Source organism: Pollachius pollachius (genome assembly GCF_949987615.1).
Source record: "Pollachius pollachius genome assembly, chromosome: 20".
In the NCBI taxonomy this organism is placed as follows: domain Eukaryota; kingdom Metazoa; phylum Chordata; class Actinopteri; order Gadiformes; family Gadidae; genus Pollachius; species Pollachius pollachius.
In genome coordinates, this window is record NC_136953.1 from 8,610,328 (window position 1) to 8,624,235 (window position 13,908).

Below are 13,908 nucleotides of genomic sequence, written 5' to 3' on the forward strand. Positions count from 1 at the left end.
ACTTTCAGGTTTTCCTTTCTAGAACATAAATATCACAGCTAGTGCTGTATTATCAGGCTTTAATATGCACCATGCTGGTATCCAGACGAACCAATCACCAACAGGCAGTGCTAGTCTTGATGAAATCATCTGTCTTCTTCTGCTGTCAATCAGGACGAGCAGCAGACAGGGAGCCATCAGCAGCAGGGTAGCTCTTCATTTTAATGATTACATAATGCGTGTGTGTGTGTGTGTGTGTGCCTATCACAGTGAGGTAGCTGTCGTGGGAGGAGCGCTCGACAAGATGGTACAATATATAAAAATCCCTTGACCCTCATCCCTCGCCACGATGTTTCGAGTTTCCCTATGAGAATCATGTACTACAGCCATTGTCTCATTGAACGTATGCTTGGTGCTTTACTGCCTGTATCTTCCCATGATCATGTTTTAACATTCAATCAAATATTTTGCCGTCCGAACTGTCCTAAAGAGAAGTTGTTTGTCATCAAAGGCTAAAGGATGTATCAGGCCAGGAATGTGTGTGACGTAAAGAAGAGGCCTCCAGCTCTGTCCCCACAGCACGTCAACAACAGCACCAACGTTCTCCATCAACCCTTGACTCTCTTCACCATGGGCAACAGGTGAAGAACACTGAACACTACCTGCTCTTAGATGATTATTGATGGTATCAGTAGCAGTAGTAGTAGTATGATTATTATTATTATCACATGGTGTTAGCAGCAGAGAGGGCGAGAGAGAGATAGAGAGAGAGAGATAATTGCACTATTTCACACATCATCCATATTGTAAATACTGTGTATTTAGAGAATTGTTACAATATCACTTTTTAAAGTACTTGGTATAATATAATATATATTTTGTGTTTAACGTTTTATACTTTGACCTCTTTATTGTTCACCTGCTTTGGTAATGTAAATTGTTTATTTCTCATGCCAGTTAAGCTTTTTTGAACTGGAATTTGAATCTGAGAGAGAGAGAGAGGGAGAGGGAGAGGGAGAGAGAGAGAGAGAGAGAGAGAGAGAGCGAGAGAGAGAGAGAGATAGAGACATGATATGGTCGTGTGTGTGTGTGTGTTTGTGTGCGTGTGTGTGTGTGTGTTCTAATAGAGAGAGAGACACACCCTCCTGATGTAATTGGACCTGGGAGTTTGTGTTTATAAATACATGTGGTGGTCCCGGGTCCTCGACTAGTCCAGACTAGGGTCTCTGACGTGTGGAAGAAACAAACTGTGAGTTCATTCAACTTAACTTATTCGGCTGTTTATATAATTCATATTGGGATTAATGCAAAGCTTATTTAATTGTATTGTTATTATTAATAATAAATAAATAAATAGTGTGTTATTATTTATTGTTATTTTCATTTTTGTTATTTTCTTATTTCCAGGCAATATATATTTTAATTACTATAGTGTATCTAGTTTCATAGATTATGATTCCACTGCTTGTTGGAGAGGACAGCAGAGCAGGAACAGTAATGATGTTTTTCATTATTGCAAGTTGATTGAGTTTCATAGATTGTAATTCCACTGCCTGCTGGAAGGAACATCAGAGCAGTAAATGATTGAGATGTCATTTGGTTTAAGTTTCAACTCTATTTTTAAACCTGTGCAGATGAGACCATTCATCAGCTATGATAATATTTATCTGCACTGTGTATTTTTAGAGGTTAGGACTATATTACTTTATTATAACATAGGATTTTATAAGTCAGCGGTTCTAGTTGTTCCTTTACCTTGTCATTTTATGTTTACATTTTTTTTGCGATTCTGGCTTTGTAACTCGCTCTCTCTCAGTCTCTCTCCCGCTCTCTCTCTCTCTCTCCCTCTCGCTCTCTCTCCCTCTCTCTCTCTCTCTCTCTCCCTCTCTCTCTCTCTCACCCTCTCTCTCTCACCCTCTCTCTCTCCATTGTGAAGTGGTCATGTCTCGCTCAGCCCTGCTGCAGGTTGTGTTCCGCGGACGCTCCGCCCTCTCTCACCAAACACACCTGAGGCCCCGCCCACTTCTAGAATCACCTCCCACTCCTCAACAGGTGAGCCTCCTAATGCCAGTGTCCAGAAACTCAGTATCTTTCAATTCATTATATTATCGTTTGTGCGCGTGTGCGTGAATGTACACACGTTTGATGCGCATCAGGGGTGTGTGTTGATGTACAGGTTGGTGTATTGATGTGCAGGCAGCAGGTATGTGGTTTGATGTACAAGTGTGTGTGTGTGTGTGTGTGTTGGACCAGCAGGTGTGTGTGCGCTGGGCCAGCTGTGCGGCCAGGCTGGGTGTGGACTGGGACTCACTGGGTATCTGGGACCGCAGACAAGAAGACCCCCTGCTGCTGCCCTCTAGTGTTGGACCCCGATCAACACAGGTACACTTATCAATCAATCAATCAATCAATCAGTCAAACTTTATTTGTACAGCACTTTTGATACAAGCAAATGTAACACAAAGTGCTCAATACACCCCCCCTCCTCCCTCCCACGACACACCCAGAGATATTCACACATGTAAAAACAATCCCCCCCCTTCCCCTTGTGAGACTGTCAATATGCTTAAAATATTGAGTAATATTCATGATAAAGCCGTGGCGTGGTTTATTTACTTTTCGCTAAATTTGAATATAATAATACCGTGCCTTTTTTCAAAAATTTGCTGCACTTCATTCATGGAAGTAAGTGAGAGTTAACATGAATATAACTCAATATATTAAGCATATTGACAGTCTCACAAATAAATCACTTCCGTCACACCAGAGTACTTCTGTCACGCCTGGGTTGTTGTTGTCAAGCCAGGGTGTTGTTCTCCGGGGCTGCAGCTGGATACTATTGGATAACTTTGTGAAAATAAATGGATAAAATGTACCGGTCTGTCTAAGGATAGCTAGCCTGTCCGTCTGTAGGTCAGTGGGTCAGTCAGTCCTGTCTCTTTGTCATCAGGTGAGTCTGTCCAGGGTGGGCAGTGCGTCTGTCTTGGGGCGCAGGAAGCACAATGAGGACCGTCTCCGGGTGGGTCGTCTCCATGACAACCTGCTCTACCTGGCCGTGTTCGACGGACACGGAGGAGCCCACGCCGCTGACTACTGCTGCACACACCTTGACACGCACCTCAGGTAACACATCTCATGTAACACACCTCATGTTACAGACCTGAGGTACCAGGCTACACACCTGAGGTACCAGGCTACACACCTGAGGTACCAGGCTACACACCTGAGGTAACAGGCTACACACCTCACGTAACACACCTCAGGTAACACACCTCAGGTAACACATTTCAGGTAGCACACCTTGGGTAACACACCTCAGGTAATACACCTCAGGTAACAGGTTACACACCTCAGGTAACGGGCTACACACCTCAGGTTAGACACCTCAGGTAACAGGTTACACACCTCAGGTTACAAGCTACACACCTCAGGTAACGGGCTACACACCTCAGGTAACACACCTCAGGTAACAGGTTACACATCTCAGGTAACAGGCTACACACCTCAGGTAACAGGCTACACACCTGAGGTACATTATTGTGTCATACTCGTAGTACATGTCAAATGATACATGACGTCTGTGTTGATATCAGGGAAGCTCTGGAGGAGGAGGAAGACCTGGAGAAGGTTTTAACTCAAGCCTTCTTGAACCTGGACAGAGCCCTGCACAGACACCTCAGTAACTATGGCAACAGTGAGGATAACACACACATACACCCAGCTCAGTTAACATTGCAACAGTCAGACACTTACATGCACATGAACCCGCTCTGATTCACTTCCTCTAGCGTCCCACCTGACAGCCGGCACCACGGCAACCGTCGCTATGCTACGGGCGGGGGTGGAGCTGGTGGTCGGGAGCGTCGGTGACAGCAGAGCTCTTCTCTGCAGACGGGGGCGGGCCCACAAGCTCACACACGACCACGCGGCCGACCGAAGGGATGAGAGAGACAGGTCTGCACCCCCTCTCTCTCTCCCCCACAACCACATGGCTCAGCCAGAGTACAACGGCTGGGATTCAAAGAATCAAAAGGCTTTTATTCGTCACGTACTCATACAGGATGTGCAGTGAAATGTGTGTGTGACATACTCTGGATTTCTGTGCTTAAAAAAAAGAAAGAAAATACAATAGAATCACAATAGAATCAAATAAAATACAAGATAAGTTTTAACACAAAGAAAGAATATTATAAATGTATATAAAATGGAAACTAGATAAACAGGGAGATGTGCAATACAGCCAGGGTTAAGGTGTCAAGCTACAGGGGGAGGGGTGGGGGGGGATTCTCCAGTGGTCCAGAATCTCTTGCCTGTAGGAACAGTTGTTACGGCAACCTCATCATCACCACTGTGTGTGTGTTCGGTGTGTGTGTGTGTGTGTGTGTGTGTGTGCGCGTGCGTGTGTGCAGAATAAAGAGCTGTGGCGGCTTCGTGGTGTGGAACAGTGTGGGCGTGGCTTACGTGGACGGCAGACTGGCGATGACGCGCAGCATCGGGGACTTCCACCTCAAACACCACGGAGTCATCTCCACCCCCGAGACCACGAGGGTCACAGTCAGTACCACCCGCCCCGCTGTGCTGTGGAATGAAGTGATAGACAGAATGGTAGTGGTGTACCACCGAATGGGAACGTCTGAAAACATGTGTGAATGTGTGAAAGATAACTGAACAAATAGATTTAAATTGCATCTACTTGACAAAGGTTTGCAGTAGTTACAACAAGGTTTACACATCAGGTTTACAGTAACACATTAGGTTTACAGTTACACATCTGGTTTACATTAACACATCAAGGTTTACAGTTACACATCAGGTTTGCAGTTACGCATCCGGTTTACAGTAACACATCAGGTTTACAGGTATACATCCGGTTTACAGTTTAACATCAGGTTTACAGTTAAACATCTGTCTGTGGTTAAAAAAACATTGACACAGAACTCAATTGTATTTGTGAACACCAAGTGTAGAGCGAGTTTAGTGAATAAAATCTACGAGTACAAACGTACGACTAAAAGTACGGCTAATAAATTTCTATCCCACATTTTACGCTTCGCTACAAATCAAATATACGATTACAAACCAAACTTACGGGTACAAAACTTTTGTCCCACTTGACGATTCTTAGTCTGGAATGCTCGGAATCACAGATCATTTGACTATCAAATCAGGAATATCATTTCACTACCCAATCACGGAGCCATGTGACAAGCCTTTCAAACAGTTTTTCATGGCAGTCGGCCACTGAGTAGATCGCCCCGGGCCCAGGCACTCAAATAAGGTCATCAATAAATCAAATCTACTGCTGAATAATCAAACATTAACTGGAATTACTCTGGTGACAAAATCAGGAGCTAGAACCTCAAGCTGATTTTGTTGATTTTAGTTGAATCTAATGTTAATGTAATGCAAATGTAACTTAGGTAAGTTACCACATGCTTTTTTTTAAATAATCACGTCCATTTCGTTTAGCTAGATATGATAACATTCTTCCCTGGGATGGTTTCAGGAAATGGCTAGATTGGCGAAGTCATCGTTACGCGGCTAAACAATGAACGCAACCTTGAATTAGTTTTCTATTTGGTTGATGTTTTGCGTTGGCACAGATGCACCGTATTCCCACTGCGGGCCTCCTTCACATTAGCTGAAAATAGATACAATACTATAGTAGCATTTCACAGAACAAAACACCCTGGTCTGTTTAACCACACTCAAGTGTGTCTAATGTGTTGGTTTGGTTACATATGATTCATTGCCAAAATGAACTATGTGGGACAAATGTGGGACAAGCGTTCTGTACTCGTAGGTTTATCACAGACAAACAGAAAGATGGGTGACTGCAAACCTTTGAAGGGAAGGTAAAAATGAAATCAATTTGTTCAGATATGCCCAAAATGTCTTCAAACATTCAGACATAGAGATGCACAGCTACGATCACTTTGAACCTCATTTGTTCCCATACTACGGTACGGCTCCTCCTCTCTATAAAAACGGTTTGAAAGGGTAAAATTGACTATTTAGAAATACAAAAGTATGTAGGTAAGAGTTATCCTATCCAAAAAAGTAAACTCCTATTTGAATTCCCCATAAGAAACGACATAAATTTGACACCCCTCTTGTTTGGATAGCTTTAAGATTCATTTTGGCACCTGAGTATGACCCGCTAATGCGTGAGTCTGTCCAGCACAAAGGGAAAGACCTGTACCGTTGTACAGTAGACATGGTAAAATACAAGACTCTGTTGTTATATTGGCCATGTGGTAGTCATTGTACTGATCGTGTGATTGTGGGTTTCTCGTCAGGTGAACCAAGACCACGACAGCTTCCTGGCTCTCACCACAGACGGGATCAACTTCCTGTTAAGTGATCAGGAGATCTGTGATGTCATCAAACAGAGCCACAACCCCACAGAATCAGCAGAGCTCATCACTCAGCAGGTAACACTAGCCCTTTCCGAATCACCGCTCTTGTCCGTACTTGTGGACTGTTCTTGTGGACTTGTGAATCATCGTCAGTCGCTGCCCGAGTTCTGTTCCGTTCAAAAGTCTTAATTCAACCAAGTCCACACCTAAGGCCCGAATGTGTTCTTGCTCCGCCCATTCGGGGATGCATTGGGAGGCGACTTGTGTGGACTTGGGACAACCAGGTTTCCCAGAATGCATTGCACAAAACCAGCCCTGCTCCCATACTCGGGATTATGTACGCCCAAGTCCGAACTACCAAGATACAAGTCCGAACTTGGCGTAAAGGCCCACTGTCTGCCGGTTCTGTGTTAATAAAGTTCAGCAGGTAACACTTAGTTCTGCTGTGTGTTATTAAAGGTCATCTGTCTGCCTGCTGTGTGTCATCAAGGTCAGCTGTCTGTCTGCTTTGTGTTATTAAAGTTAACCACTGTCTGTCTGCTGTGTGTTGATCAAGTTCAGCGCTGTGTATCTGCTGTGTGTTAATAAAGTTCAGCACCGTTTGTCTGCTGTGTGTTAACAAAGTTCAGCCGGTAACACTGTTGTTTTTATGAACACAGTTTAGCAGGTTATACTGTGTGTCTGCTGTGTATCAATACAATTCATTAAGTGTGTGTGTGTGTGTGTGTGTGTGTGTGTGTGTGTGTGTGTGTGTGTGTGTGTGTCCAGGCGCTGCAGTACGGCACAGAGGACAACAGCAGCATCCTCATCCTCCCTCTGGGAGCCTGGAGCGGCCCACCCTCTCTCCATCTCTACAGCATGGGCCGTAACCTAGTGAGCTGTGGTCGGTGGGCCTAGAACCAGACACCCTCCCTCCACCTCCACAGCATGGGCTGTAAGCTAGTGACCTGTGGTCGGTGGGCCTAGAACCAGACACCCTCCCTCCACCTCCACAGCATGGGCCGTAACCTAGTGAGCTGTGGTCGGTGGGCCTAGAACCAGACACCCTCCCTCCACCTCCACAGCATGGGCTGTAAGCTAGTGACCTGTGGTCGGTGGGCCTAGAACCAGACACCCTCCCTCCACCTCCACAGCATGGGCCGTAACCTAGTGAGCTGTGGTCGGTGGGCCTAGAACCAGACACCCTGCCAATCGCTCTATAGTCACAGTTATTACTCATGACTAAGAGGTCATGAGTAATAACTGTAATAACTACTTATTTATGTAGCACTCTTCATAAACGAGGCAGACTCAAAGTGCTTCACAAACCTTGTCATAAAATAAAATAAAATAACAAAATAAAATAGATAAGTAAAAGAAAACAAAGGCAAAGTTAAAAAAAAAAGCATAACCAGTATGACTGTTTCAACTGATTTTTATAACAATTAGGCTAATTTATTTAAGTAATAAACATACAAGGAGAGGTCCACTGCATTGACAAAAGCACATCATCTCCTCAACCTTCCCAAGCGGTTCAGGAAACAGGCCTAGTTGGAGCCTTTAATCCCGAGCCAACAAAGGGGGTCAAGGAAGGGGGACATACCAACAAAGAGCAGTTAGAGAAACTGAATGTGAAAATATATTTTCACAATTACAGGTGTTACTCATTTGAAACCTGAGAATGCAACTACCAAAAATAAAAGTGCTGATCATTTCATGCTGGCGTCATTTCTTATTGCTTGACATCCATTTTTTCCTCTGCTCTCATGTAGGACGTCATGAGTATGGCATCACAGGTATGACAACGCAGGTGTGACAATGCACATGTTTAATCGACGTTTAATCGATGTCAGATATCAGACGTTTGACGCCACATGTATGACTTGACGCTTGTGAAATCACACATGTGACGACACATGTATGACTCTGCATGTAGGACATAACATGTACGACACCACATGTACGACATAAATTACATTGCACGTATGATGTCACATCTGTGACATTACAAGCACAATACCGCCATGTATCACGTCACACAAATACAAAGCGCCAAACGTATGGCATTTCAGTGAACTGTGTTCCAGAATTTCACTTCAGGGATCAGTTAAGTGTTGTTTTATCTCACCGCTAATTGGTAAGCCATTAAGTATGAAGTATAGAGCCAGGAAAAAATAGAGCCAAAGATAGCTAGGTGTAATAAGTCAATCAGGATGTCATTAAACATGGTACTGCCACATCTGTTGACATTTCCTTTTATGATAGATAGATGGAGTGATATAAACATATATTGATAGATAAAGAGACAGATAGGTGATAGTTAAAGTGATTGATAGATAGATAGATAGAGATAGGGCAGGTGATGAAGAATAACTTATTTTAAAGGTCCGATGGCATGAAAATCTCACTTTATGAGGTTTTCTAACATTATAACGAGTTCCCCTAGCCTGTCTATGGTCCCCAAGTGGCTAAAAATTTAGTTCGGTGTAAAACGAGCACTAGGTATCTTGCTCGCCTTTGAAAAAATGGAAGCTCAAGTGCGCTGATATGAAATGTGACCCCATATGTCGTCATAAGGGCCCAAGCTACCTCCCCTGTCTCTGCCTTGCCCGCCCAGAGAATTTGGCCCGCCAATGAGACAATGAGCTAAGACCTTGCCAGCGCCACGTGTGTGTGTGTGTGTGTGTGTGTGTGTGTGTGTGTGTGTGTGTGTGTGATTACACACACTGTAACGCAAGTGTGTGTAATGTACACTTCTTTCTTATTTGGATAACCGTTCTGCTGTTGGTGTTATGGCGCATAACACATTGGTTCTCTGACGTCTCTCGTATTTCCACAACGAGACTGTAGTGGGGGTTATCTCAGCCATCGTTGAGCCCCACTGTCCGCCGCCCGCTCCCGCGAGGCACCATCGCCACAAAGCACCACCGCCCGGCAGCGGGCAGCGGGCAGCCAGCAGCCGGCAGCCGTCGCACCCGACGCAGTCGTTTGTGATTCATAATATCGTCTGGAGGCGCACAAAGCTTTTGGCCGGGATTATATGTATTATATGATATGTAGGCCTATTAGGCTATATGATATCATTTAGATATAGAGCTCCATGACTGTAACGCAGGTGTTGTAGGCCTACACTTCTTTATTTGAACCAAGACATGGAGGAGAAAGGGATTGTTGCCCGAGATTGTCTCCCGCTTGAGCCCCGCTTCCCGCTGCCCGCTGCCAAGGGACCACTGCCTCGGCGTAGTGCCTAAGCGCTGCCCGCTGCCCGCTGCCGAGGCGGCGAGGCTCCGGCGGGAGAAAATCGCGGACAATCCCTTTCTCCTCCATGTCGTGGTTCAGTCTACTACTACAGATCCATAAAGTAGCATGCCATGGGACCTTTAAGGACATATGCAGAGTTTTTGATTTAATTTTAGAGCATGATCATGGGAAGATACAGGCAGTAATTTATTACGCATACATTCAAGAAGACATAGGTTGTACAGGATTCTACAGGGACTCTCACATCGTGGGCAGTAACACCAAAGTAAGGGGGAGTGACCATCATGGAGGGTATATGACCTGCCATGGCCTACCTAAACAAGGTTGATATAATTTGTATAGATTGTATATTATAGTTACTATTAAGATTTCCACGGCTGTAGGCAGGGAGAGAGATGAAAGATTAAAACTGTTGACCAACTGGTTCAACCCGCGGGCTCCGTCCAGATCTCTGCCTCTTTACAGGGACATGAAGCCATACCTGCTATATGAACATAAACACATGAAGGGTTTTGCTTTTTTCAAATATGAAAAGATATCGGCAGGTGCTGCACAGAACTAATATGTGTTGTCAAAGCGTTGGTCTGCAGCTGCAGCTTAGTTATTTCAAATTGACCTCCCACTTTAGATGCAAAGGTAAATAGTGTATAGGACCCATCATGCATCCTGTCAATAATGAACTGTAATCTATATTTACATTTCCTGTGCTACTGTGTGGAATAAAGTTAACAATTCTATACCAATGTCAATATCCATCAAGTCATACAAAACACTTTTTTTTTCATTTCAAACCTTTATTTACAATTGTAGGGCTGAGGTTTCCCTCATTTACAATGACGAAGAATCTACAGCAAGGGAAAAGCACACAACAGCAATGACAAATGATGAACATGAGCAAAACAACTAAAATAAATATGAATAAATAAAACTAAAAACAGTTGCAATTTGATGAGCTGAGATGAAACACCAAACGTTTAAAAACAGTAGCAGATTGGAGTACCTCTAACCTTAGAGTTTGTTGCAGAGCGTTCCATGTGCTAGGGGCATCGATGAAAAAGGCAGTTTAACCAAAATCCAAACGTGCGCAAGGAACCCTAAGAGTGAGACAATTGTTGGATCTGGTTAGATAGGGACAAAGTTTCCAATGTAGTAGGGAGGAGATATAGGGACGAAACGGACAACTAATGGCTTTAAAAAGTGCCAGTGGTAACTGCACCTCATAGAAAGAGAGGGCCAGCCACCTTAAAGGGCCCATAAAGAGCACAGCAATGCACACATAGCTAAGTCAAACATATCTATAGCAACAGGCAGGTATCTGTGAGTATTATGGGCTGGCTGAGACCTTCCAGGAGCATTGGCCGCATGGATAGATAGATAGAGATATAGGGAGGGCCAAAGCACAAGGGGGGAGAGAGAGGGAGGGAGGGAGAGGGAGGGGGCTTCAGAGGGGACGAAGGGGGAAAGAGAGAGAGAGATAAGGGCAGAGAGGGAGAGGGGAGAAAGGGGAGGGGAGAGAGGGGAGATAGAGGGAGAGACGTTTCCCTCTCTCAATTACGATGCGTATTTTCATACAACTAATGATTGTTATCTTTTAAACCTAACCATAACCATGATTAACAACTTCTATTTTAATCTAACTTTTTCTGTGCATAAACCCTTTTTTAGTCCACGTCATGGTTACATCATAGCGTGAGCTGTGCTCTTTTTACAATAATCATAGCTCAATTGAACTGGCAGTATTTTGCACATTACATATTTTATTATGCAGCAATGTCTTAAATGATCCGTCATTTGAAATGAAGACACGCATACTTGTTAGTTTTGAGGGGAATTACTCGGAAGAAAAAAAACACAAAAATAGTAAATAAAATCGAAATTATTATTTAACTATGTATCTAAACAGAAAACAGAACAGAAACTGATTTCCTTATGTAGTTATGCTTTCTTTATAAAATAGAGAGACAGACAGAGTGTGTGAGAGAGAGAGAGAGAGAGAGAGAGAGAGAGAGAGAGAGACTACCCTCTATATTACCTCGCCCACTTTCCTCTATATTTCTTATCTTTTGCTTGTAGGGTCATAAAATATGTCCTTTCACAACACTTGCACGCATACCCCTTCACCTACAGACAAGGCCACACACACACACACACACACACACACACAAACACACACACACACACACCTGCTCAAACCAACACCAACATGCACACAAACACACACACACATACACACAAACACACACACACACACACCCACACACCAGGACGGCTGTGAGCATATTCAGAGGGACAGAGTTAGTCAGCTCTCAGACAGAGGTGGACGCTCTCTACATCCTCTTCAATCAGTGAGTAAATACACATCCTCTCTCTCTGTCTCTCTGTCGCTCTCTCTTTCTCTATCCTTTCTCTTGTCAGAGCGATCTATTTACAGATAAACAGATCTTTCAATCCAAGCTGGACTGTGTTTGTGTGTGTGTGTGTGTGTGTGTGTGTGTGTGTGTGTGGGGGGGGGGGGGGGTTGTGTGTGTGTGTGTGTTTGTGTTTGTGTCTTCGTGTGTGTGTTTTTGTATGTTTGGTGTGATGAACAGTTAATGTGACTGAGCAAAAATAAGTTAGTTAGCAAGGTCAAAGGTAATGTTATGCACAGCTTTTAAACATTAAACCTTTTTAACTGCATTCTTAAAATTCAAATACCTAGTCTGACTGGTTTCTGACTTGATTCTGGGCTGAATGTTTCATAACAGTTTGAATCTCATGAGAGAGAGAGAGAGAGAGAGAGAGAGAGAGAGAGAGAGAGAGGGAGACATAAAGAGAGACGAAGGATTGACAGACACTCGTGCTAAGTAAGTTCAAGTTCTAAAGAGAGAGAGAGAGTGTTATATAGTTATGTTGTTATACCTATTTAAAGGTATGTAAGCATTTAACGGTTATAAAGTATGTTGTTTTTATCTATTTTTGCTTACAGACCACCTTTTCCCTTCAGTTCATTTCTCGTCTTGTAGAACACCAATAGCTCTGTTTTGTGTGTTATTTGCTGTACTTTTTGTGATGTCACTGGTGCTTTGTGATGTCACCGCTTGGCCGGACGACGATGATTGTTCAGGGGAAGATTGTTGTCTGTCGGCCCTTAACATCTCCTGTCTCCAGTGTGAAGCCCGTAACGCCGAGGCCCAGCGTGACCCAGGATATTATAAGATGTACGATGTACAATGTATTATGTGGCACTCCGACAGCTCCAGCTCTTATGTAGATGCCCTTTCGCCTTGATGAAGCGGGAGGGATTTAGGAACGCCTCTTACCTTTAACCACCATTCCAGGTTTATATCCGCTTTACGAGGCTGTATAATGCTGACTAACCTGCGACCTCAGGGCTCCGCTAAAATTTTGCGTTGCTTCGTCAGCTCACCCTTTTTACACGCATAGAGTGAGTCACGATACTGATCGAATTATCGTGTTGATAACACAATAATTGTGTCGATGCCAGCGCTCACCATTGATATTTTAAAAACCTTGCATTAATTATTAGGAATTATATATGATGTTATGATGCCGTTATAATTATAATGCGTTTCCAAGCCTAGTGAAAAGGTTCACCGAACACTCACTTTGTAAAGCAGCCTTTGGTAATCACTTTTGTAATCACTTGGTTGTAGTCGGTCTTTTTGATGGTAATTGTAGGTTTTGTTGTGCAGCAGATCATGAAGGAGAGGAGAGGGAAAATGGAAGTCCCTGAACTCCACCAAGGAAGGGAGACAAATGGATCCACCAAAAACCAGGTCTGTCTGCCTGTCTGTCTGACTATCTATCTAGATGAATTTATATATAGATCTATAGATCAATCAATCTAGCTATCAATCCATCTGTCTTTCTATAGATCTATTTATACATTTTTCTCTCTATCCATTTATCTATCCGTCTGTCTCTCTTACTTACTGTCTGTCTGTCTGTCTATCTATCTGTAGACCTCAGATCCAGTGGAACATCTCCAGGGGGCGATTGTGAGTTTCCACAAGATCCACTATAAAGTCAAGAAGGGAGGATGCCTGCCATGCCGTAAAGTCTCTTCCAAGGAGATCCTCATTGACCTCAAGTAAGACCTGCTAAACCATGTTTAAACCTCTAGTAAGACCTACTGAAACACCTCTTGGTCCTCTAGTGAGACCTTCTAAACCACCTCTTGGTCCTCTAGTAAGACCTTCTAAACCATAGTCCGTAAGAAAGCAGAAACTTGATACACCAACAAAGCCTTACAACCCTCTACCCAATCCAGCCATCGTGAAAGCCCTCGTTCCTATAGTATAACATCCCTTGGTGGCCTTGCCTGCTCCGG

The 13,908-nt window shown here is 43.7% G+C and overlaps 2 protein-coding genes across 2 annotated transcripts in view; both read left to right on the forward strand.

The window, feature by feature from the left end:
- Window positions 1-1,920: 1,920 nt before the first annotated feature.
- On the forward strand, window positions 1,921-7,265 carry ppm1ka (protein phosphatase, Mg2+/Mn2+ dependent 1Ka; the record flags this gene model as incomplete). Its single annotated transcript, XM_079757927.1, has 8 exons — window positions 1,921-2,031; window positions 2,236-2,361; window positions 2,930-3,102; window positions 3,573-3,673; window positions 3,768-3,933; window positions 4,389-4,533; window positions 6,279-6,413; window positions 7,107-7,265. 8 exons carry the CDS (start codon window positions 1,921-1,923, stop codon window positions 7,233-7,235), a joined length of 1,086 nt encoding a protein of 361 aa, XP_079614053.1. The 3' UTR covers window positions 7,236-7,265.
- Window positions 7,266-13,276: 6,011 nt separating this feature from the next.
- The window catches only part of abcg2a (ATP-binding cassette, sub-family G (WHITE), member 2a), a gene marked incomplete at both ends in the record, with an annotated part of 12,349 nt that continues 11,717 nt past the window's right edge, over window positions 13,277-13,908 (forward strand). The window contains 2 exons of the mRNA XM_079757918.1: window positions 13,277-13,354; window positions 13,541-13,668. Of these exons, the coding sequence (XP_079614044.1) occupies window positions 13,277-13,354; window positions 13,541-13,668 (206 nt within the window). The remainder of the gene's footprint in view (window positions 13,355-13,540; window positions 13,669-13,908) is intronic.